The sequence below is a fragment of the Pongo abelii genome, chromosome 12, assembly GCF_028885655.2.
Source record: "Pongo abelii isolate AG06213 chromosome 12, NHGRI_mPonAbe1-v2.0_pri, whole genome shotgun sequence".
Classification (NCBI taxonomy): domain Eukaryota; kingdom Metazoa; phylum Chordata; class Mammalia; order Primates; family Hominidae; genus Pongo; species Pongo abelii.
Genome location: NC_071997.2, coordinates 27,882,003 through 27,908,197, shown reverse-complemented (window position 1 = coordinate 27,908,197; position 26,195 = coordinate 27,882,003). Strand labels below are relative to the sequence as shown.

The window sequence follows — 26,195 nt, the reverse complement described above, 5'->3', positions numbered from 1 at the left end:
TACATAAAACCTTTTTAAAAAGATGAGACATGATAAGGGCCTGAATGAACCAGGGAGATGATACCAGTATTAAGATAAGGAGGGGGCACTGGCACATGATTAGATATGGGAGTAAAGTTAATGGGAATCAAAGATGGCTGTAAGGGTCCAAGCCTGAGAAACTGTAGCGTAATGATTGAAGGATGGGTCTATGTGTGAGACATTGCCAGCTGATCAAGGACAATGACTAAGACTGAACTACTACATAATTTAAAGTCTAGCAATGTTGAGGAAAGGTTGTGTTTTGCTTTTATTTGGGCAGGAGAGGGATGGGGGAAAGCTAGAATGAGCTCTGTGGAATCAAAGTTATCAGCATGAACTCATGGTTTTTAATATTTATATAGATGGACAGAAACAAATACGTATAGATGTATGTATATATAGATGTATGTGTTAGTAAGCCTACATATACCTCCTAGCTGTATTGACTGAGAAGGTCTAGAAGTAGTGGTGGGACTCCCCCAGCAGCAATGAACACAGCTGGCACCCAGAATTTGGTTTCTCAATGCCATTCTTCAATAAAAGTGACTGAGGCTCCTTGGAAAAGTGTATTTCAAGGCTGGGGCAAAAAATAAACAAGATTAGTTTTAACAAATCTTTTGGCTTCCCTGGGCCACATTGGAAAAATAATTGTCTTGGGCTACACGTAAAATACACTAACACTAACGACAGCTGATGAGCTTAAACACACAAACACACACACACCCCCCTCATAATGTTTTAAGAAAGTTTACGAATGGCCAGGCGTGGTGGCTCACGCCTGTAATCCCAGCACTTTGGGAGCCCTAGGCGGGTGGATTGCTTGAGGTCAGGAGTTCAAGACCAGCCTGGCCAACATGGCGAAACCCTGTCTCTACTAAAAATACAATAAATTAGCCGGGTGTGGTGGCAGGCGCCTATAATCCCAGCTACTCCGGAGGCTGAGGCAGGAGAATTGCTTGAACCTGGGAGGCAGAGGTTGCAGTAAGCCGAGATTGCGCCTCCAGCCTGGGCAACACGGCGAGACTCCGTCTCAAAAAAAAAAAGTTTATGAATTTGTGTTGGGCCTCATTCAAAGCTGTCCTGGGCCACATGCAAGAGTTGGACAAGTTTGGTTTAAAACATCTTGTGGCTGTGCATGGTGGCTCATGCCTGTAATCCCAGCACTTTGGAAGGCCAAGGCAGGTGGATTGCCTGAGCCCAGGAGTTTGAGACTAGCCTGGGCAACATGATGATACCCCGTCTCTACAGAAAATAGAAAAGAAATACAAAAACTAGCCAGGCATAGTAATATGTGCCTGTAGTCTCAGCTACTTGGGAGGCTGAGGTGGGAGGATTCCTTGTGCCTGGGAGGCAGAGGTTGCAGTGAGCCGAGATCATGCCACTGCACTCCAGCCTGGGCAACAGAGCCAGACCCTGTCTCAACGAAACAAAACGAAACAAAAAAATCCTGAATCAAAATGTAAGGAAATAATAGCTATGGGGGCTTGACAAAAGGACACAGGAACTAACATGAAGGAGATGTCAAAGCCAAAGCTGATAAAATTTGAGCAGGAAAATGATAGTATTGGATTATAACTCATAGAGTAAAATAAATATCCATGAGCCAATACTATTTAATTGAATAAATAGATTGAGAAGGAATGACGGAAATAGAAAACCACCATTTTTGCAAACATCACAGTCATAGTTGTCGCAGGCAAGGACCATCAACAGATGCTAAAATTAGTGGGAGAAAGAGTGATGGGAAGCAGGATATCTTTCCATAAGGTACTTACAAATTACAAAAGAGAAAATAGTGATTTTACAGTGGAGAAATCTGAACTACACCTTTACCAAATGGTCAAAGTTAACATCATCAGTAGTAAGACACATCAACATCATGTACCCACTGAACAAGGCACATCACTTCTGTGATTTTCTTGCCAAAAATGCATAAACCAAGTCTAATCATGAGAAAACATCAGACTGTCCAAAATGAGAGACATTCTGCAAAAATAACTGACCAATATTTTTCCTAAATGTCAAGGTCATAGAAGGCAGAGAAAGATTAAGGAACTAACACAGATTGGAGGAGACTAAGGACACATAACTAAATGCAATATGGGATCCTGGAACAGAAAGCAAACTTTCATTAGTGGGAAAATTGGCGAAATTCAAATAAGGTTTGTAGATGAGTTCATAGTATTGTTTCAGTGTTAATTTCCTAGCTCTGATACTTGTAGTATGGTTTGTAATACGTTAACATTAGGAGAATCTAGGTGAAGGAGGTTATCTGTAGCATTTTTGCAAATTTTCTGTAAATATAAAAAACTCAAAATGTTTTTTAAAATGAGAGATTAAAATGAAATTATTGGCTGGGCACTGTGGCTCACGCCTGTAATCCCAGCACTTTGGGAGGCCGAGGTGGGCGGATCACCTGAGGTCAGGAGTCGGAGACCAGCCTGACCAATATGGTGAAACCCCGTCTCTACTAAAAATACAAAAATGGGCCGAGCATGGTGGCTCATGCCTGTAATCCCAGCACTTTGGGAGGCCGAGGCAGGAGGATCACTTGAGGTCAGGAGTTCGAGACCAGCCTGACCAACATGGTGAAACCCAGTCTCCACTAAAAATACAAACACTAGCCAGGCATGGTGGTGGGCGCCTGTAGTCCCAGCTACTCGGGAGGCTAAGACAGGAGAATTGCTTGAACCCGGGAGGTGGAGGTTGCAGAGAGCCGAGATCATGCCACTGCACTCCAGCCTGGGCGACAGAGCGAGACTCCGTCTCAAAACAAACAAACAAAAAATGAGATTATTATGGAAAATATAAGCGATGTTGAAAGGAAAGAAGGGGAGGAACAAGAAGTGATTTGTTGACTGATTTGGGAGGAGGGGTGGTTGGGGTAAAACTTTATGATCGTGTATATTCAAAAATAACATTTTTCTGGTAGCTGGAAAAATGTGCATTAACTATAATGGGGAAGTCTGGAAGAGTAGCTGGTTTTGTGGAAGATAAATATTTTTTGCTATCTTTTAATTATGCAAAAATTTCAAACTTGTGGGTAATTAGGATAAAATAGTGCTCAGACATGAGTTTGACATGTAATGAGCCACCTTTCATCCCACCAGATTTGATGTCCCAGAGATGAGACATAGTGTCAAGAGCTCCCACTCCTAAACCAAGCTGCATCACACTTTGTGTAACTATGAAGGTCTTGTATGTTCAAGCCAAATTTGAGCTTATTATGTATGTTTGAGGACTGAGGCAAGCCATACTAGAGGATAGGAAATTTGTAGAAAACTTGAGAAACTGAAAATAATCCCCAAATTAAATAGAAAAACTATTTTGATACTTGATAATATATATTTTTAAATTTGTAGGTACCAAAGATAATACTAAGAGATGTAATCTCAGAGAAAAAATTTCCAAATACATGGACAGAGCGGAAAACATAAAGAAGTACTTGGACCAAGAAAAAGAAGGTAAAGAGGTTGTTTTAGAAAACGCATCCATAAACAACTGTGACCGTCCATTCACCCAATGTTTCTGGCTCCTGCCCTTTGGAGCTCTGTGTGGTCTGGACCAGTTGTCCCTGGGAGCTTACAGGATTTAATCTGTATTTCCACTCCCATACAGGAGTTGTTCTTAATTTTTTTGTTTGTTTGTTTTGGTTTTTGTTTTTAGTTCGGGGTGGGAATGTCAGACACCCCTTTGAACATCTGATGAAAGCTATACATACTGGAGAATGTTACATGCCATTTTTAAGGGGTTCACAAATCCCTATGAAGCTTATGTGTGGACCCTACGTTAAGAAATACTACAGAGGAATACTGAATGTAAATTGTGTATTTTATTTATATTTCGCTTTATGAAATGACCAAAATCATGAAAGAAGCTAAAGAAACTCCTGGGCTTTCTCTCAGATTTTGTTGTGAATCAAAACACCTCAGGAGTTAAGCATTCCTAATGATTAGAGGTCAGGTAGGTATTGTTCCCTATTATTAGTTCCCTACTCCTAAGCACCCAGTTTACAAATGTCTGTAAATGGCCATTTCCACCCTTACCTGAGTGCATACTTGCTGCTTGCTATAGCCAAAGGTACTGCTGCCCTCAAAAGCCAGTGCCCCCAGGCCCCAGCTTTTCCTCCTCTCTATACTTTCTACACCCCTTTCCCCATCTCTTCCTACTGTTCTGTATCAGTACATACCCTGGGGACCCCCCACTGAGCTCCTTTGTTCAGTGGGAATAAAGTTGTGTTTCCTTAGCCCCGATTTGAAATTTAGAATGAAATTTTACTCCAAAACATTGATGAAATATAGTACCTTCAGCATTGTGGTTTTGAGTACATGGAATTAAATTTTTAACCTCTATGTGGCTATCTTGGCTTAAAAAATAAGGCATAGTTGCCAACATTATCTATGTGGAAATATTTGGAACAGAATCCAAACTACTGATTTTTAAACAAAGTGTAAAGTATAATTTAGGGGCTACCATTAGGGTTTTTTTTTTTTTTTTTTTTTTTAGACAGAGTCTCGCTTTGCTACCCAGGCTGGAGTGCAGTGGCGTGATCTCGGCTTACTGCAACCTCTGCCTCCTGGGTTCAAGCAATTCTTCTGTCTCAGCCTCCCGAGTAGCTGGGACCACAGGCACCCGACACCAAGCCTGGCTCATTTTTTTATTTTTAGTAGAGTTGAGGTTTTGCCATATTGGTCAGGCTGGTCTCTAACTCCTGACCTCAGGTGATCCTCCCGCCTCAGCCTCCCAAAGTGCTGGGATTACAAGTGTGAGCCACCACGCCCAGCCAGGGGTCATAATTTTTTAAAACCTTAAAGGTTTCTGATAATTTTTTCAATGCTCATTTTGAATTAACAAAAGCAATAGATCTATCCTATTGATCCTGTGACATCCCAGTCTTTAGCTTGAGTTATTAAGAAGTACTAAAAATTTGTTTAAAACTCTACACGTGCCAAGAAAGACTTTGAAGCTTCATATTATACTGCATTAATGTTTTTTCTTTCTCTTTTTTTTTTTTTTTTTTTTTTGAGGTAGAGTCTTGCTCTGTTGCCCAGGCTGGAGTGTGGTGGCGTGATCTCAGCTCACTGCAACATCCACCTGGGTTCAAGTGATTCTCCTGCCTCAGCCCCCCAGGTAGTTGGGACTACAGGCGCCTGACATCACGCCTGGCTACTTTTTATATTTTTAGTAGAGCTGGGGTTTCACCATGTTGGCCAGGCTGGTCTCGAACTCCTGACCTCAAATGATCTACCTACCTTGGCCTCCCAAAATGCTGGGATTACAGGCGTGAGCTACCGCGCCCTGCCCTGCATTCATGTTTAATACTCACTTTAGTTATTAGATTGCAAGACATAAAAAGACAAGTCTGAAGAGAAGGACCAGATAGCCACTGAGTTTTAGTATGTGGTGCTACCCATGGTGACAGGAAGTTATTGAATACCTTTATATATACACTACTCCCTTCAACAAACTGCCTGGTCTATAGGATCTGGCTCAAGGACCTGTTCCAGGAAACCTCTAGATTTTCCCCCTTGCCTAGCCTCTGTGAAGGCAGAAATCACTTAATGGAGTGGTTTGCCTTAAATACCTTTGTACATGTAACATCCTGCAATGTATATGATATTTAGTAGGCATTCAATAAGTATTTGCTGAATAAGTTAAAAAAATTAATATGTATCTGATGCTGATTAATCACTCTATATAAAATATAAAATGTGTAAAAAAAATGCTCACTGGTTTTACTGTTGAAGCCTGTGTTTTATAGATGGAAAATATCACAAGCAAATTAAAATAGAAGAGAATGCAACAGGTTTCAGTTATGAGTCACTTTTTCGCGAATACCTTCATGAGACAGTTACAGAAGTTTGGATAGAAGATCCTTATATTAGACATACTCATCAGGTATGTGAACATACTAAAATATAATGAAATATCATATTGAATGTACTAAATTAGTAATAATCCATTCTAATGTCTTTTAGCTGTATAACTTTCTTCGATTTTGTGAGATGCTCATTAAGAGACCGTGTAAAGTAAAAACTATTCACCTTCTCACCTCTCTGGATGAAGTAGGTACCTGAAAGCACTTACTCTTTCTTAACTTATTAACTTTATTCAGTTACAAGATGTAGTCCAGTCAAGGAAAACACAGATGCAGTGCTTCAGCTAGATTTATTTCCTTGGGAATTAACTTATTATCTAACAGTATGCATAACATGTCATAAAAAAAGTTATTGATTTTAGGATGCTGATTTTGTATTTGGCCACTTTGCTAAATGCGCTTATTCAAATAGTTTGTTAGTTTAGTCTCTTGGATATTCTAGGAGGCAATCACACTGTCTGCACTATGGACAATTTTGTTTCTTTACCAATTATTATATCTGGGGCATGGCAGCATGATATGGTAGTGGGCATCTCTATCTTGATTTTGACTTAAAATAGGAATGCTTCTAAATAATTATGATTTCTACAATTGATTTCAAAAGGTGTCAGCTCCACTTGGATGACTAAAACTATTCTAAACTACATTTAAGGAGACAGGATGGAGTTATGTTCACATTAGAAAAAAAGGTGATTTTGATAAAAACAATTGCTCTTTAAACTACCTCATATTGTTTGGTTGTTTCTTTGAGATAACAGACATTGAAACTAGTATAGAACATTTCCATCTTAATCCACCTGTGATATAGATTGTATAGCTTAGGGATAATTTAAGATAGTAATAATAACTGAGGCAGATAATCGTATTTTTGCTATTAACAGGGCATTGAGCAAGCGCAGCAAAGTAGAGGCCTGCAAGAAATAGAAGAGTCACTCAGGAGTCACGGAGTGCTGTTGGAAGTTCAATACTCTTCTTCAATACATGACCGAGAAATTAGGTTAGTCTACAATAATGTTTTAATTTTTATGCAGTTGATATATACTTAAAATTTTTGTAAATGTTTTATATAATTGCATATACTTAATAATTTATAAATATTTAAAATTCAAATAAAACTCCATTTAGTACTTTTTCACTTTCGAGAAGAAAAAAAACACTTGGCTTTCTTTTTGACAAAGTAAGCCAAGTGTTTTGTGTGTGAGTTTAATATTTCCTAATGGAATAATATTTACATGTTCTGTGTCACAGAAAAAGAGAATACTTTTCTGTCTACTCAACTGTATATATAGTGTTATGATATTAGAATAATTTATTTCTAGTCAACTTAATATTGACTTAATGTGGCTTTACTTCTTATGGGTTATTAAATATTCTAGTAGGCATGACAATTTCCTGAGTCTATAAGAAAACAGAATATGCAGTTATTTTAGTGATATCTTCCTTTTGTTTAGCACAGTGGTTATGTTTATAGCAAGGGCACTCAGTTTTAATAAAAACTTAATCACAAACTAAATATGCAAAACAGATGAAAATGCAGCTGCTGTAGTTATTAAAGCAGAGGTCGGGGTCCAGGGCTCCTCCTGCACATTCCCCATCTCTAGGTAGGGGAACTCTTGAAACACCACCAGTTTCCCTGAATACACTTTGCCACCACTTGTTAGCAGAACACGAAAAAGTTTTATCAACAAGCTGAAATTCAAGATTAAACTATCAGATAATTAAATCAACTGATTGTTTCTATGACTGTTTTCATTGTGGACAAAGCTCATAATGAACCCCAGGTTTGATTCAACTCATGCCACTGGAGGAAGTGGTTTGCTTTGTTAGGGGGAAATTTTGCTGACCCTTAATACACTACAGCTTTATTAATAGTCTGACTTAAATGTCTTGAATATAATACTATATACTAATTTCAACAGGTTCAACAATGGATGGATGATTAAGATTGGAAGGGGACTTGATTATTTTAAGAAACCACAGGTAGGATATAATCTTATGAGTAAATGTGTAGCACTGTTTTTGTATCATTTTTAATGATACTCTTTTCTTCTCTTCTTAGAGTCATTTTTCCCTTGGATATTGTGATTTTGATTTAAGACCATGTCATGAAACAACAGTGGACATTTTTCATAAGAAGCATACAAAAAATATATGACGGGCAGTAGCCTAATTTGTATTATGTCTACTTTAAGTGAATATTGGATTTTTTTTAAAAGATCACTTTTATAATGTATGAATTTAACAATAAACTTTTATATTTCTACTAATTTATGGATCCATCGTTCAGTTGTGGGAACAATCCTAAATATTTTTGTAAATATATTACTCAGTAGATTTACAATGTTTCTTTCAAGTAATACAGCTAATTTAAACATTTTACCAGCTTCTCTGTTACTTGGTTGCGGGAGCATGTCAACAAATAATGAGCATCTATTAGGAAGATGAATTAGATCTTAATTTTGCCTGTGGGAGTTTTAAGTCCAGGAGGGAAAGACACCATGGATTAGAGTGCTTTTAAAGAGACAGATGGAGCTTGGGCAACCTGTGTCTGCAAAAAAAAAAAATGAGCCAGGCATGGTGGCATGTGCCTATAGTCCTAGCTACTTGGGAGGGTGAGGTGGAAGGATCACTTGAGCCTAGGAGGTTGAGGCTGCAGTGAGCTGAGACTGCACCACTGCACTCTAGCCTGGGTGACAGAGCCAGACCCTGTCTCAAAAAAAAAAAAAAAAAAGAAAAGAAAAAAAAAAGACAGATGGGCTTGGGGTCTAATAAACAGGAAAGTAAAATGTTAATTTTGTTACAATTAAGATAATTGTCGTTGGTAAACATTTACCATCATGCAGTTGTGCAGTATTACCTAACTCCATGAAGGCAAATCAACCCGTTCAGTTAATCCAAATGCATTTTGCAGCTCATTCACTTTGGCTGGCACATTTGTAAAGCCTTGCAGCTTAGAATCAACTGTTCTGGGTAAGCTTTTCATCCAGATGCCAGTTGTGTGGTTGGAGACAGAATAGATTCCATGGAGACAGGCTGGAAGAGGGGTTGTACGCTAGAGGTAGTGGGTGGTCCACAGCTCAAAGAACATGCTGGCTGGGCACAGTGCCTCATGCCTGTAATCCCAGCACTTTGGGAGGCAAAGGCAGGCGGATCACCTGAGGTCAGGAGTTTGAGACCAGCCTGGCCAACATGGAGAAACCCCGTCTTTATTAAAAATACAAAATTAGCCGGCCGTGGTGGTACATGCCTGTAATTCCAGCTACTCGGGAGGCTGAGGCAGAATTGCTTGAACCCTGGAGGTGGAGGCTGCGGTGAGTGGAGATCATGTCATTGCACTCCAGCCTGGGCAACAAGAGTAAAACTCCATCTCAAAATAAAAAAACAAACAAATAAAAAAACCCAGCTAAGCTAACATATGTAAGAGGAAAACTATAGTACCAGTGTTGAGTATTGGAGAGTGCATGTATAAATGTCACATCTGAGGACTATTCAACAGAGTTAAACGGTGTAGAGGACCAAAGCTAGAGACCATGGGAAAAAGGTTGGACAGAGTGGTCTTGGGCAAGCCTTAGACACTATGTTTTCCTTTTGTGGGACAGCTGGTAGGTACAAGATGGAGCTGGCATAAAAGGCCAGGAAGGGCTTCCAGAACAGTTCCTGATTTTTTTTTTTTTAAATCTTTTCAGGTTCAGGTGCTGATAATATTGAATCTGAAAAATTTTAGACTCAAACTAATTTGCTAAGCTGTATCATATGGAAATTCAGGGTGTCAGGAAAACACTTGAACAAGTGTTGGCCTGATCCGAAGTTCCTTTCTGCACAGTATCTTTGCTTATCTTGCCCAGTACCCGATGCCACGTGGAAATGGAGTAGCTCTTAATTAAGGTAAGAATATGTGTTAGACCTCTTTACTTTCATGTTAAAATAACAATTCTGATTTCTAAAGCATATGAATCTGTTACTATGGAGAATTAGCAATCCACAACCCTGTGCAATTAACTTTTATCCAACTTCTATAAAAATCCTGGCTAAGACATTGTGATATTTAAAGAAAAGAGTCTACAGACATGCTATCCATTCTAGATATTTTCTATCCCCAGATCTAATTAGAGCACCAGAAGCCTACCAGGTACAGCTTAAATATATCAAGAAATGTGTTAAGAACTATATGAACAACTGTAAGCTTTATGGAGGGATATAAAAGAAAATTAGGGTAACTAGAAAGACAAATTGTATTCCTGAATGGGAAGACTTAATGTCAGTTCTCTCTAACTTAATTTATAAATTAAATGACAAAAGAGACTAACACCTGGAGACTTGCTTGACCAGCTATAAAGACATGGCTACAATAATTTTCTTAAAAATGTATGGGCATAGGCATGGGCAAATAAATCAGTGGGATAGAATAAAAGAGTCCAGAAGCACATTTGAAAGAGAGAAATTGTGTATGAATGAGTATTTAATATATAACAAAGGTGACATTTTAAGTTAGTGGAGAAAGAGCTCAACAAATGGTTGGAAAAAATAACATTAAGGCCTCTGTCTTACTCTGCATAAAGAAATTTTTCTGTAATGATGTTGACACCATATAAAGAAATCTAAATGTATTACAGAGCTAATTAATGAAAAATTTATATATACATATTTTAAAACCCCACGTAATGAACTGAGTATAACAGAAAGCCCCAGAACTGTTAAGAGCAAAAGACTTGGTCATGTAAATATACAAAACTTGAGTAAAAGGAAACATAAACTAAGTCAAAAAAAAAATAAGAGATCAAATTTATAAAATTACAGTCAGTATTCCTAATATATAAGGATGATGGCCAGATGTTTAGCAGTGACCTTGACCTGACCTCCTTTAGCCTCCACAGGGACTTGGGCCTTAGAGCAATCTCTCCTGCTGTACTGCATCATTCCTATTAGTACACACATCTCGAGCCAGATGCCACCCTATTTTTTCATTCTTCATGAAAAACTTCTTCAAAGAGTGTTCTCTGTATTTTTTTTTTTTTTCTTATTTCCTCACCACCTATTTGCTTTAACTCACTTCAGTCTGGCTATTGCCCCAATTACTCCACTGAAATCGTTTTTGCTAAGGTCAACAGTGATCTCTGTACCACCATATTCAATGGGCACCTTTAAACTCTCGTATTATGTGACCTTTCAGAAACATTTGACCCAGTTGGCTACTGCCTTCTTGAAACTCTTGACTTTCATGAAACATACTCTCTTCCTCCATTCTTACATTTTAAATACTGAAGTTCTCCCAAGCTAGGTACTAGGTAGTAACCTCTTTTTTTTTTTTTTTTTAATTCAAACTCTTTCCCTAAGGGATTACATGGTAAGTGTTCTTAGTAAAAAGCAACAAAAACTGCTCCTACCTGATATAAGCAAAAAAGGGGTTTATTATAAGAATAGTAGGTAGTTGAGCTATAGACTGAGACAGAGGTTTTGGAGTGAAAAATCACATCTAGAATCACTACCCACAACTAATCAGATGACACTCCTGCTGAAACTGATGCAAGGGCTGGATGCAGTAGCCTACATCATTGATATCACTGGCTTGGAAACTATCACTGCTAGCCTCACTGCCTTCATTACCCCAGAAATTCAGGCCCCTGTCGCTACTTCCAGAGAAGGGTTCTCATCATTCCAGATGTTCTGCATCACTAGTGTCTAATTCAAAATATGGAGCAGTTGCATCTGATTGGCACAGCTTAAGTCATGTGCCCACGCCTGAGCTTCAACGAAGACCAGGAAAGAGTATAGTAAACTTTTGTTTCCATAGAAGGAAGTAGGCTCTACCTCCTACCAGGTGGAGAAGTCCGCAAACATAAGGGGACTCAGATGCTGAATATTAAATAGTTTAAAATTTAAACTTTAGATGAATTATAAAAGTCTAAAATTATTCATTTTCATGACTTAAAATACTATTTATATGCATTCAGCCCTCAAATTTATAAATTAAGCCGAGACATATAAGTCCAAAATTATTCATTCTCATGACTTAAAATACTATTTATGTGCGGTCAGCCCTCAAATTTATAAATTAAGCCAAGACTTCTCCTTGGAATTATTCAACTGCCTGTATGACATCTCAGAAGCACACAAACATTTCAAATATAATACACCCCAACCAAACTTTTGATATACACTCCCCTACTCCCCATGTATACTCCCATCCATCCAGTCTCATAAGAAATCTAGGAGTAAAGGCCAGGTGCAGTGGCTCACACCTGTAATCTCAGGACTCTGGGAGGCTGAGGCAGGCAGATCACCTGAGGTCAGGAGTTCAAGAACAGCCTGGCCAACATAGTGAAACCCGTCTGCACTCAAAATACAAAAATTAGCCAGGCGTGGTGGTGCAAGCCTGTAGTCCCAGCTACTTGGGAGGCTGAGACAGGAAGATCACTTGAACCCACTAGGCAGCAGTTGCAGTGAGCTGAGATCATACCTCTGTATTCCAACTTAGGTGACAGAATGAGACTCTGTCTCAAAAAAATAAGACTCTCTCTCTCTCTCTCTCTCTGTATATATATATATGCCACTTTGACTCCTCTCTCATCCCCATATGCAAACATTCAGAAAGTTCTGGGGAAACCACTGCAAAACATACCTTGGGTCCATCTGTTTCAGGGGTTGGTCAAATTTCCAATTTGGAACTCGAAGCCCTTAACACCCTTTGCCTGATGATATCCTCTCTCTGGAGAAACATGGTATTACTGCACCAAAGCACATCATATCAGGATTTTTAACCTTTCTCAAAAAATAATTTTCATAGGTGGTAACAAGTGTGAAATGCTCATGAGTAATCTCTTCAAAGTTGTGTTTACTTGGTATTTAATATTGCTTTTAAATAACAAAAGGACCTGCCCATTAAACCTGCTAAACTGCCAATCATGTTTGTCCCAAGAACACCTTGAAAAACAAAATCACTCACCCCACCCCAACTCTGAGATAATCAATTGTAGGCAAAACCCTGTGTCCATGCCTGCTCTTCCTAAAAATAAAAAAAGGATGGGGCCTGGAACTACCGAGATATATTAAAATAGAACAACTCATAAACAAAGAGGGAGCTGGGCATGGTGTTGAGCACCTGTAGTTCCAGCTACTCCAGAACCTGAGGCAAGAGGATCACTTGAGCCCAGTTCAAGGCTGTAGTGACCTATGAGCATGCCACTATAACCAAGTATTCAAAAGAAATAAATGAAGACAAATTTCAAATAATTTCAGTTGAAATAATTTCACAGTTTTCAAACAATAAGTCTGCTGTAAATACATTATGTAATATATCTTTTTTTCTTTTCTCTTAGAGACAGGATTTCACCATGTTGCCCAGGTTGGTCTCAAACTCCTGGGCTCAAGCGATCCTCCCGCCTTGGCCTCCCAAAGTGCTGGGATTACAGGCATGAGCCACTGTACTCAGCCACATTACCTATAATATATCTTAAAGCCAAATTATGTTGAATTCACAAGTAACAAATGTTCATCGAGAAAAATGAGAAAATACAGATAAGCAAGAAGAAAATAAAAGCATTGATAGTCCTAATCACAATTAACATTTTGGTGTTAAACCCATTTTATTTCTAAGCGTGTATACGCACACACGCATTTCCCTCCCCATACTATTATTTCATTTGACATTCAATCTATATCTATATCTATACTTTTTTTTTTGAGATGGAGTCTCGCCCTGTCACCCAGGCTGGAATGCTGTGGCGTGATCTTGGCTCACCACAAACTCCACCTCCCGGGTTCAGGCGATTCTTCTGCCTCAGCTGGCATAACAGGCACCTGCCACCACATCTGGCTAAATTTTGTATTTTTAGTAGGCATGGGGTTTCACCATGTTGGCCATGCTGGTCTTGGAACTCCTGACCTCAGGTGATCCGCCTGCCTCAGCCTCTCAGAGTGCTGGGATTACAGGCGTGAGCCACCACCCCCGACCCTCACTAGCAAGCAAGCTAGTGATTTGTGTAGATATGCTTTTTATAAGAGATTATGCAGTAATTAGATTATACAGTAATTTTGATTTTCTGATCTACGAGGGTATTGGGGAGATCATTGTATGCATTGACTTACACTCGGCACTTACTAGGCCTAGGTCAATTTATATTCTTCTGTCAGCCAAGCACCCTCCTACTGTTAACTAGAGCTGGCACACGTAGGTAGGGAGCAGAATAGAGGGATAAGGTAAGAAATAGGAGTTAAGCAGAGGCTTGGGTGACAGCCACTGAGAGCCAGGTGCTGCCCGGCTGCCATGCCTCAGGTAGGCCCATCCTGCTTGATTCTGTTCTGCAGATACCTTAGGAGCACACGCTGTCCAAAAGGGGCTATGCTAAGAGCACAGGGGTGTAGCAAATGTGTCAGCAGAGGCCCTGAGCATTGGTAGAGGTTTGGAATGGGCACATCCTCCCTCAAAGGAGCCAGGACAGGTTTGGGTCTTCAGCCTCTTGGTTAAATACCTGAGAATAAATAATGAAAAGAAATAGCAGCTTTTTTTTTTTTTTTTTGAGATAGAGTCTTGCTCTGTTGCTCCGGCTGGAGTGCAGTGGCACATTCTCAGCTCACTGCAACCTCCAACTCCCAGAATCAAGCGATTCTTCTGCCTCAGCCTCCCAAGTAGCTGGGATTACGGACGCCTGCCACCATGCCCGGCTAATTTTTGTATTTTTAGTAGAGATGGGATTTCGCCATGTTGGCCAGGCTGATCTTGAACTCCTGACCTCAGGTGATCCGCCCACCTCAGCCTCTCAAAGTGCTAGTATTACAGGCGTGAGCCACTGCGCCCGGCCTAGAAATAGCAGCTTTTTAAAATACAAATACTTTTTTTTTTGAGACAGAGTCTTGCTCTGTCACCCAGGCTGGAGTGCAGTGGTGTGATCTTGGCTCACTGCAACCTCCGCCTTCGGAGTTCAAGCAATTATTGTGCTGCAGCCCCCGAGGAGCCAGGATTACAGGTGTGTGCCAACACACCTGGCTAATTTTCATATTTTTTGTAGAGACAGGGTTTCGCCATGTTACCCAGGCTGTTCTCAAACTCCTGTCCTCAAGTGATCCACCTGCCTCAGCCTCCCAAAGTGCTGAGATTACAGGTGTGAGCCACTGCGCCCAGCCTAACAAATACTTTTTAAGGGCACATATCATTGGTAAGTTGTGAAAGCAGTCATGAAACGTCATATGTCATTGGGGAATTGTATTTGAGAGTTAAACTGTGTATAGAAATTTCACATAAGAAAATATCAGGGTCTCCTGCGAGTGTCAGCTCAATGTAAGTGGATGTGATTCTGACACCGCAGTCATTAATGTAGTCTGGGCCATGTTCACTGACGTCCAGAGGAGGAAGGGAGAAGGCCCTCCTGGCTCTTTGGTTGGACCCCTTCTGGAGGCTGGATTCAGACCTCTGTCACATTTTAAGAAGACATTGGTGAATTAGAGTGTGTTTAGTTGATATCCTGGAAGAGTAGGAACTCTAGAAATCTTTTCATATGAGAACAGTTAAAAGGAACTGGAAGTGTTCAATGTGGAGAAGGGAAAACTTAGGCAATATGTGATGTTTGAAGGGCCCACGTGGGAAAGAGATTAAAACTTTAATCTTTGTCCAAGCTGGAATCCACAGACCAGAATTACGGATATATTGCAGTTCAGTGTGAGATGACCTTTCTAACAATTAGTGCAGGTATAGAGGCTTTTTAAACATTTATAAGGTGGTTATCAAAAGCAGACAGGGCTCTTGAGCTTCAGAGCTGCAGTATCCTCCTTCTCTCCCCAAGACGAATTGGGTTTATCTCATAAGCATTATTTTTATTTTTATTTATTTTTGAGACAGAGTCTCACTCTGTTGGCCAGGCAGTAGCGTGATCCCAGCTCACTGCAACCTCTGCCTCCCGGGTTCAAGCAATTCTCCTGCCTCAGCCTCCCAAGTAGCTGGGATTACAGGTGGCTACCACCACGGCTAGGTAATTTCTTGTATTTTTTTTTTTTTTTTTTTAAGTAGAGACGGGGTTTCACCATGTTGGCCAGGCTAGTCTGGAACTCCTGACCTCAGGTGATCCAGCCGCCTCAGCCTCCCAAAGTGCTGGGATTACAGGCATGAGCTACTGCACCCAGCCTCATGAGCATTATTTTTAAAAGACTTGTAGTAACTTGGATCAAATGCTTCTGGTTTTAGTAGTTTAAGAGTACATGGATAGAGTTAAGTGGATATTTACATTCTGAGTCTCTCAAGTCTAAATTTTTATTTGGAAAGTTCTGAGAAAATAGATGTTTTAAGCTACAAAGACAGGTAATTGTCTTGAACCCAGGCCACGCTGTGGAGACATTAACTGTCCATAGACTAGTTTTGCATTGACAGTAGAAACAGGAAAGTAAATTGCTAAAAGAAATTCATTTTTCCTTCACTTCAGCCAGGCACAGTGGCTCATGTCTGTAACTCCAGCACTTTTGGAGGACAAGGTGGGAGGATTGCTTGAACCTAGGAGTTTGACACCAGCCTGGGCAATATAGTAAAACCCCGTCTCTACCAAAAAAAAAAAAAAAAAAAAAAATGCCAGGCGTGGTGTGGCATGTGCCAGTGGTCCCAACTCCTTGGGAGACGATGTAGGAGGATCTCTTGAGCCCAGGAGGTTGAGGCTGCAGTGAGCTATGATCATGCCACCACACTCCATCCTGGGCAACTTTAGCAAGACCCATTCTCAAAAAAAACACACTTTTGGGCCGGGCACGGTGGCTCACACCTATAATCCCAGCACTTTGGGAAGCCGAGGCAGGCGGATCACAAGGTCAAGAGATCGAGACCATCCTGGCCAACATGGTGAAAACCCATCTCTACTAAAAATACAAAAAGTAGCTGGACATACTGGTGCCCGCCTGTAGTCCCAGCTACTTGGGAGGCTGAAGCAGGAGAATTGCTTGAACCCGGGAGTTGGAGGTTGCAGTGAGCCAAGATCGCGCTACTGCCCTCCGGCCTGGTGACAGAGCAAGACTCCGTCTCAAAAAAAAAACAAAACAAAACAAAAAACACTTTTTTTTTTTTTTAATTGACTTCATTACAAAATACGATGGTGATTTGGACACTTAAAATGTCAAGTGGTTCTGAAAGAGATATCTCACATGTGTAATGTTTTTCCTCTCTCCAAATTAGGAATGGCTTTCTAAAGGACATGGGGAATACAGAGAAATCCCTAGCGAAAGAGAATTTTTTCAAGAAGTCAAGGAGAGTGAAAATGTGGTTTGCCATTTCTACAGAGACTCCACATTCAGGTAACTTTGTTTCCATCTGTGACTTTTTCTAAAAAAACACAGTGAATTGTTTGGCTGGAGATATACTGGCTTACTAGAGAAATTAAGAAAACTAAAAGAAAAAACTTCCTAAGTTGTTTCATTGTATTCTATCATATGTTATTTAGTATTAAGTTAAGCAGGCAGGGGCCCAGTGACTCAAGCCTGCAATCTCAGCACTTTGGGAGGCCAAGGGCGGGGTGGATCACTTGAGGTCAGGAGTTCAAGACCAGCCTGGCCAACATGGCGAAACCCTGCCTCTACTGAAACTACAAAATTAGCCGGGTGTGGTGGCAGGCACCTGTAGTCCCAGCTACTGGGGAGGCTGAGGTGGGAGAATTGCTTGAACCCGGAAGACGGAGGTTGCAGTGAGTGGAGATCGCGACACTGCACTTCAGCTTGAGCGATAGAGTGAGACTCCATCTCAAAAAAAAAAGAAAAAAAAGTTGTTATTTTAAACAGTAACTTAAAGAACAGTTACATGCAAAAGTATAAATGAATATTACTGAAAGTCAATATTCCCATATAAATGGCTTATATTTTTGAATTGTATTTTCACTAGCTAACTAAAAACATCTTAGAAATGTACACTTAAACTTTTTATCACCACGACAGTAATTATTTCCCTCTAGTATTGTGATATAGCCACGATATTGGGAACAGGCAACAGCTGTTGAGAGTCAGTGTTCCTTCAGTTCCTCCTTGAAGGAACTAGCATCTGTGATGAGGAGATGGTGGCTTGGCTAAACCTTTCACCAGAGCAGAGTTGGGATTGCCAATCTTGGCTAGAAGGAGAAGTGATTTTTCTTAGACCACCCTAGGTCTCCAAATTTCTCTAAGGAGGCAGATCTCTTATAAAATGTTAATACCTCCTCAGAAGAGGTCATATCTTAAACCAAAGGATCCAAGCCTTTGTGGTTTTTTGTGCACAGATTTGATTAGTTGCCAACACTTAAAAATTGAGAGATAACTCCTTTTGAAAATATCCACATTTAGAATTTTTCTTTAAAAAATCAGAAAACTTGCTAATAGCATAGCTGGAACTGTAATGGCAGTCATCTGCTGACTGGCACCTGCCTACCCGGGACAGACAAGCACTATGCTCTAGAGATTCTGGCACTCACTGTGGTTTCAGCTCTGCTGTCTTTCTCATTTCTGTGGCCTTCTTGCCCCTTTGTCTTGATCTCACAACCCAACAGCTTCATTATTAGTTAACATCTTTCAAGAATTGATTGCCTGGCGTTCACTGACTAAGAGAATAAAAATGAAACAAAATATTGAGGTGGTGGAATCCCTTGTGAGGAACAGTGAGAGAAGGGATTAGGCAGGTAGAAAGGTATCAGAGAAACCTCTGCCCTTGTGGTACATAGCCATCTCCCATTGGCACACAGTCCTCAAGTTGCCAACCTCTGACAAATATGATGAGGTGATATATAAATATACTAGTATGTAAAATATTATTTGTCCACTTGTTTTTTTTTTTTTGTTTTTGAGACAGACTTTTACACTGTCACCCAGGCTAGAGTGCAATGGCAGGATCTTGGCTCACTCCAACCTCCACCTCCCGGGTTCAAGTGATTCTCCTGCCTCAGCCTCCCGAGTAGCCAGGGCTACAGGCACCCAGCACTACACCCGGCTAATTTTTGTATTTTTAGTAGAGATGGGGTTTCTCCAGATTGGCCAGGCTGGTCTCAAACTCCTGACCTCAGGTGATCCACCCACCTTGGCCTCCCAAAGTGTTGGGATTACAAGTATGAGCCACGGCACCCGGCCTCACTTGTTTTTTTTATGTCTTTCCCAATTGTTGGTTTTGTGAGGCAGCGCATTTGCCTGTATTGTGACCTACTGTTCTCTGGGATCATAGCCCTAAAGCAACTGCCTGACACATAGTAGATGGTCAATAAATACATTTGATGGTATATAAACAGTGCATCACCAGGAGTACTCACCTTCAAACAGAACTGAAAAATCAAAATCATCCAGTTAACTTCATATATTAGCAAAGTTCCTAGCACATAGTAGGCAGGATGCTTTCATGTATATTATCCCTAGAACATTCACAATAATCTTCAGAGGCACTTATTATTATTCCTGTATTTCATGTATAGAAGCCAAGATTTGGAGAAATTAAGTGACTCACCTAGTATCACTCAGATACTAAATGATAAAAAAAAAAAGAGAGATTTGAACCCATGTTTTAAGCCCATTGCTATTTTTTTAATTTTTAATTTTTGTGGGTAGTAGTAGGTAAATATGGGGTACATGAGATATTTTAACACAGACATGCAATGTTTAATAATCACATCAGGGTAAATGGAGTATCCATCACCTCAAGCTTTTATCCTTTGTGTTATAAACAATCTAATTATGCTCTTTTAGTTATTTTTAAACGTACATAAAGGCCTATAGCTATTTATACCGTGACTGTTGTTTTGGATTTTTAAAAACTGATTGACGGGTTGGGCGCCATGGCTCATGCCTGTAATCCCAGTACTTTGGGAGGCCGAGGCAGGTGGATCATGAGGTCAGGAGATCGAGGCCATCCTGGCCAACATGGTGAAAACCCATCTCTACTAAAATACAAAAAATTAGCCGGGCATGGTGGCATGTGCCTGTAGTCCCAGTTGCACAGGAGGCTGAGGCAGGGGAATTGCTTGAACCTGGGAGGTGGAGGTTGCATTGAGCCGAGATCGTGCCACTGCACTCCAGCCTGGCAACAGAGCAAGACTCTGTCTTGCTCTTTAAATACAAATTAAAATTAGCCAGGCATGGTGCGGGTGCCTGTAATCCTAGCTTCTCAGGAGGCTGAGACAGGAGAATTGCTTGAACCCAGGAGGTGGAGGTTATAGTGAGCAGAGGTCGTGTCACTGCACTCTAGCCTGGGCGACAGAGCGAGACTCCATCTCAAAAAAAAAAAAAAATACGTTCCTTACTGCAGTTAAAGTATGGAGTTGATTTATTTACAAATTTTCAGGAACATATTTCTCATATGAAGGTTGATTTATCATTTGTTTTGAGCTTTATTTAAAAACCATTTATTAATTTGTTCTCTCTTACCATTTTTCACTGAAATCTTGTTACTGAACTACATGAGTGACATATGAAAAGATATATCCAGGGAAAAAGTGATGAGGCACCAAGGTTACACATAACTTATGTTAGACCCAAACTTAGTTCAGGAAAAACTACATCAAATACACATAAAGCTTACTGGTAAAAATAACCATGAAGTATTTTGTGTGTTAGTCATCTAAAGAGGTAGTTCTCAAGCTTTATTTGAGCATAAGAACAGCTGTATGTTTCCCAACTCCACTGCCAGAGAATTTTGATTCATCTGGATATTTTAAAAGTTGACGGCAGGCTGGGTGTGGTAGCTCACACCTCTAATCCCAGCACTTTGGGAGGCTGAGGCGGGTGGATTGCTTGAGGTCAGCAATTCAAGACCAGCCTAGTCAACATGGTGAAACCCCATCACTACTAAAAATACAAAAATTAGCCGGGCATGGTGGCAGGTGCCTGTAATCCCAGCTACTTGGGAGCCTGAAGCAGGAGAATCGATTGAACCCAGGAGGCAGAGGTTACAGTGAGCTGAGATCGCGCCACTGCACTCCAGCCTGGGTGACAAGAGTGAGAGTCCAACTCAAAATAAATAAGTAAAAGTTGATCATAATGAACACCTGGGGTTAAGAATGACCGGTCTAAAAGATTGTTACAACAGTCTGTTTTAGAAACACTCGTGAATTGGCCAGTCGAAAATGAATTTTTTTTTTTTTTTTTTTTTTGGAAATGAAATTTTTTTTAATCATTTTAATTTTGAAGAAATAAACTTTAGAATTTTAGAGTCATAGAATTTTAGTGGTAGGAGGAAATTGACAGTTTAATCTAGTGGTTCTTAAAAAGTTTTATGGGTCTTAGATCCCTTTGAGAATCTAATAAAAGCTATGTTCTCTTTCCCAGAAAAATAAAATTTATGATATACTTTTGAAGAGTCCATAGATGCCCTGAAGCAAATTCACTGCCCTGTAGAGCAGTATTTTGCTTTGTTTTCAAACAGCTTTATTAGAATGTAATTTAATGCCATAAAATTCATCCATTTTAAATGCCCAATTTAATAAATTCTAGTCTATTTACAGAGGTGTCCAACTACCACCACAATCTAATTTTATAACATTTCCATCACCTTAAAAAAAATTTTAAGTCAATTTACAGATTTTTTGAGACAGAGTCTCACTCTGTCGCCTAGCCTGGAGTGCAGTGGTATAATCTTAGCTCACTGTAACTCCCACCTCCCAGGTTCAAGTGATTCTCGTGCCTCAGCCTTCTGTGTAGCTGGGGTTTCAGGTGCCCATCATGACGCCCAGCTAATTTTTATTATTTTTAGTAGAGATGGGGTTTCACCATATTGACCAGGCTGGTCTTGAACTCTTGGCCTCAAGTGATCTGCCCACCTCAGCCTCCCAAAGTGTTGGGATTACAGGCGTGAGCCACTGCATCAGGCCAGAAAATACATTTTAATGTAAAGAAGATGTCACTTTTTTGTTTGTTTTTTGTTTGTTGAGATGGAGTCTCACTGTGTTGCCCAGAAAATAAATTTTAATGTAAAGAAGATGTCACTTTTTTTGTTTGTTTTTTGTTTGTTTGTTGAGGTGGAGTCTCACTATGTTGCCCAGGTTGGAGTACAATGGCACAATTTCGGCTCACTGCAGCCTCCACCTCCCAGGTTCAAGTGATTCTCCTGCCTCAGCCTCCCAAGTAGCTGGGCCTACAGGCATGCACCACCACACCCAGCTAATTTTTGTATTTTTAGTAGAGACAGGGTTTCACCGTGTTGGCTAGGCTGGTCTCAAACTACTGACTTCAAGTGATCCGCCTGCCTCAGCCTCCCAAAGTGCCAAGATTACAGGAGTGAGCCACCGCACCTGGCCAAGAAAATCTCACTTCTGTTTCCATCTTCATTGGAAGATGGCTTAATAAAAGTTACTACTGGTGGGCTGGGTGCAGTGGCTCACGCCTGTAATCCCAGCACTTTGGGAGGCTGAGGCAGGCGGATCACGAAGTCAGGAGATGAAGACCATCCTGGCTAACACGGTGAAACCCCGTCTCTACTAAAAATACAAAAAATTAGCCGGGCGTGGTGGCAGGTGCCTGTAGTCCCAGCTACTCGGGAGGCTGAGGCAGGAGAATGGCATGAACCAGGGAGGTGGAGCTTGCAGTGAGCCGAGCTCATGCCACTGCACTCCAGCCTGGGTGACAGAGCAATACTCTACCTCCAAAAAAATAAAAAATAAAAAAGTTACTACTGGTATTTTTTAATTCCCTAGAAGCATAATGGCCACATTTATTTAAATATTATTAGTAACCCTTAGCCTTAATGTGCTTCTTACTGACAGTGTTGCATATTTAGGAGTAAGAAGTTTTTCCTCAGTAATGATGTTCAGTTTTTCTTCATGACTTCCAAATATGGCACCATGTGTGCACTTCTGATTCTTGTAAGTCTCTTCCGAGTTCTGTCAAGTTTCAGTTTGTTCCTCTTCAAGTTTCCTGTGTAAGAGATAGGACAACTTCCTTTATGACTTAAAGCATATATTTAATATTTTAAAAGAGAATATCATTAATGCAAATCTGACTTTCTAGAATCTTATAGGCCGTTTTCCCATCTCGTAATCAGGCAGCTAACCTCTGATCTGGAAGTGAGGTCATCTGACACAAGTTTAAATTGGCTGCCATGTTATGAGAGTCAACAGAAAAACTACATAATTAGATTTCCCTTAATGATATTTATTTTGAAAAAAGCGATCTGTGGTTTTAGCTTATAATTTTCAATGTGTGGTTACTTACAGGTGTAAAATACTAGACAGACATCTGGCGATATTGTCCAAGAAACACCTCGAGACCAAATTTTTGAAGCTGAATGTGGAAAAAGCACCTTTCCTTTGTGAGAGACTGCGTATCAAAGTCATTCCCACATTAGCACTGCTAAAAGATGGGAAAACACAAGATTATGTTGTTGGGTTTACTGACCTAGGAAATACAGATGACTTCACCACAGAAACTTTAGAATGGAGGCTCGGTTCTTCTGACATTCTTAATTACAGGTAACTTTTAACAAAAGAAGAGATTGATTTTAATTCGTATATAGTTGATATTTTTCCAAAAGATTTTTGTATTGTAACATTTATTTTATGAAATTAAGGCATTTCGGCTGAGATGTAGAAAGTTTCTCAAAGGAAAAGCATGTGTTTTGAAGTTTGTAATATTAGCGTGATTTTACAGCAAAATCAGATTTACAGATAAAACTGATTTAATAGGTAAAACTGAGTCTCAACGTACTCCTGACTATAAAAGTTTTCAGCTTAACGTATACTATTGACAATAATTTTGTATTAATCTGGAAACTTAAAATGGCAATCCAGTGTTGACTGTTCCCTAATTTAAGCCAGATTACTCAAATGGATTCTGACTTAAGTGATTCTCTTTGATAAAATAAAAATTAAAAGCAGACTCTTGCAAAGAAAGTTATATTTTAAAATACTAGATTTTTAACATAGATATTTCTGTTTTACTTATAGAGGCTGATGAATACAAAAAGGTTTCTATGCCTAGCTTACATTGCTTGCTATGAAGAACAGTTTTAGTTTGAAAACAATCTAAAATCCAACTTCCATTTCCTTGTCCACTTCTTCAGACAAATAATTTATCTAATTCCACAAATCAGAGCATATCATCTTGTCTTTTTTGCCTTTTCTTGATTTGCAAAAGTAACAGGTAAAATTGTGCAATTACCATTCCAGAGTCATGCTGCCTTTCAGGAAGTAGAAGGTTCTCTCACGTTTTTCTCTCTCCCCCATTTCCCTCCCGTCTTTTCTCTGACTGTCCTAGACGTGCCGAAATCATTCCTATGTTGTAGAAATTGGTTTCATTTTCTTAATATTAACATAAAATATTAATATGTATTAAATAAAGTTATATATTTTGAAGTAATTTTAAGCCTTAAACAAATTGCAGCCAGGTGGGGCACTTGTGTAATCTCAGAAGATTACAAACTTTGAGAGGCTGAGGTGGGAGAATCAGTTGAGGCCAGGAGTTTGAGACCAATTTGGGCAACATAGTGAGATGAGACCTTGTCTCTACAAAAAACTAGTAGAAACAACCCCCTGCAAACTAGTACAAAGAATCCTCATTGACCCTTTGCCCATATTACCCAATTTTAAACATTTTATATTTGTTTTATCATTGTCTTTATAGATACTATGAAGTATTTTGGGAACCATTTGAGTGGAAGTTGTGAATACAGTGTCCCTTTACTCCTAAAGACTTCCATATGTATTTTCTAAGAACAAGAACATTTTCTTATGTAGCAACAGTACAATTACTAAAACAGGAATTATTGTGTAATTTACTGTTCTTATTTCAAGTTTTCTCATTGTCCCAATATTGTCCTTCATACCAAAAATGCAGCACATTTAGTTATTACGTCTTTAGTTACCATTGTTCTTTGGTTCTTAAGACTGATGTTTTTGAAGAGTACAAACTGTTTATTTTGGAGAACATCTCCCAGTTTGGGTTTGTCTTATATTTCCTCAAGATTAGATTCAGATTATCGATTTTTGACAGGCATATTATGGAAGTGATGCATCATATCAGGAGGTGTGTGATGGTTTCTCTCATTTCCGGTGACAACCGAGCACTGTGTTAACCAAATGTTAATCCATAATTAATGATAAAAAGGAAAATAGGTCTGGTACAGTGGCTCATACCTATAATCCCAGCACTTTGGGATGCCAAAGCAGGAGGATCGCTTGAGCCTAAGAGTTCAAGACCAGCCTGGGCAATGTAGTGAGATGTCATCACTGCAAAAAATGTAAAAATTAACTGAGCATGGTGGCACATACCTGTAGTCCCAGCCACTCGGGAGGCTGAGGTGGGAGGATCGCTTGAGCCCAGGAACTGGAGGTTGCAGTGAGCTGTGATCACACCACTGCACATCAGCCTGGGCCACAGAGTGAGACCCTGTCTCAAAAAGAAAGGAAAATAAAATTGATTTAAAACATTTAGTAGTATAAAATAAGGTTTAAGGCTATTAACCATCAATATAAGCATTATACCTCTTCCCTGACACCAGCATTTTAAAGAAATTTTATTCTATGTTACAGGAAGAAAACAAAAATAGATTTTTGTGCAGTTTAGTATACTAGTACTAAATCATAAAGAATAAAATGCTGGTTTTTTTTTTTTAGTGGAAATTTAATGGAGCCACCATTTCAGAACCAAAAGAAATTTGGAACAAACTTCACAAAGCTGGAAAAGAAAACTATCCGAGGAAAGAAATATGATTCAGACTCTGATGATGATTAGAGCTCAATAATTCTTTGTAAATTGTCTTTTTTTTCCTGCTTCAGATTTAAATGTGTTTTTAAAATTCTATTAATGTCTATACATTGGTCATCTAAATACTCATATTCTCGAGTTTTATACAGTTGTATCACATCGAAAGGTGTCTTTACTACTTTCTGTGTGGCCATCATGTTTAAGTTGAGGAAAACTCAGTTCTTAAATTATCTGGGAAGGGTCTGGGTTCTCTATTTTTGAGATTGACTTTATCACAATATGATTCTTACATCTTTATACCATTTACAATTGTGTTTTAGATCTACAGAGTTAGAAATTCAAAAACTATTCCAGGACTAATTCTTAATCGGCATTATTTATACAAGAGGTCAAGTAACATTTACTAGTGCAATACTGCACTTGTAAATGAATTATAAACACTCTTCTGGAATATATTTAAATAACCATTAAGGAACTGCTTATTTATTCTGGACACTGCATGTTGATGTTGAATCAACTGATGCCAGCAGAAAGCTATTTTGATTTGTGAACATACTGCCTTATTTAAAGGGTCCTGATTGCTTGTATTTTAAGACATTGATTAAAAAGAAACCAGGAAACACTTTTGAAATAACAGCATAAGGAACTTCACTGTCTCTGCTCAATAAAACACCTGTAACTGGAA

At 39.5% G+C, this 26,195-nt stretch overlaps 3 protein-coding genes across 7 annotated transcripts in view; 2 read left to right on the top strand and 1 right to left on the bottom strand.

The window, feature by feature from the left end:
• Positions 1-17,164, top strand: part of LOC100448586 (MIT domain-containing protein 1) — a 20,821-nt gene extending 3,657 nt beyond the window's left edge. For 2 of the 4 annotated variants that reach the window (XM_024241833.2, XM_054547314.1), the window contains exons 2-7: positions 3,384-3,485; positions 5,783-5,919; positions 6,000-6,086; positions 6,781-6,896; positions 7,819-7,879; positions 7,959-8,166. In XM_024241833.2, coding sequence (XP_024097601.1) covers positions 3,384-3,485; positions 5,783-5,919; positions 6,000-6,086; positions 6,781-6,896; positions 7,819-7,879; positions 7,959-8,054 — 599 coding nt within the window. In that variant the 3' untranslated portion in view covers positions 8,055-8,166. Of the gene's footprint in view, positions 1-3,383; positions 3,486-5,782; positions 5,920-5,999; positions 6,087-6,780; positions 6,897-7,818; positions 7,880-7,958; positions 8,167-9,585; positions 9,785-17,045 lie in introns of those variants that run through there. The other 2 variants (XR_008522077.2, XM_024241834.2) reach the window with 2 other exon arrangements.
• The window catches only part of LOC100448218 (large ribosomal subunit protein uL30m), a 178,491-nt gene that overhangs the window by 127,290 nt on the left and 25,006 nt on the right, over positions 1-26,195 (bottom strand). The window contains exon 2 of one of the 2 annotated variants that reach the window (XM_054547323.2): positions 12,519-12,624. The exons of the other annotated variant lie outside the window; for it this stretch is intronic. The gene's annotated coding sequence lies outside the window, so the exon portion shown is untranslated. The remainder of the gene's footprint in view (positions 1-12,518; positions 12,625-26,195) is intronic. 2 annotated transcript variants of the gene reach the window in all.
• On the top strand, positions 11,400-26,195 carry LOC112131933 (thioredoxin domain-containing protein 9-like). The gene is made up of 4 exons (XM_054547798.1): positions 11,400-11,576; positions 17,046-17,164; positions 23,023-23,277; positions 25,420-26,195. The coding sequence occupies exons 1-4, from the start codon at positions 11,400-11,402 to the stop codon at positions 25,535-25,537; spliced, it is 669 nt and encodes a 222-aa protein (XP_054403773.1). The 3' UTR covers positions 25,538-26,195.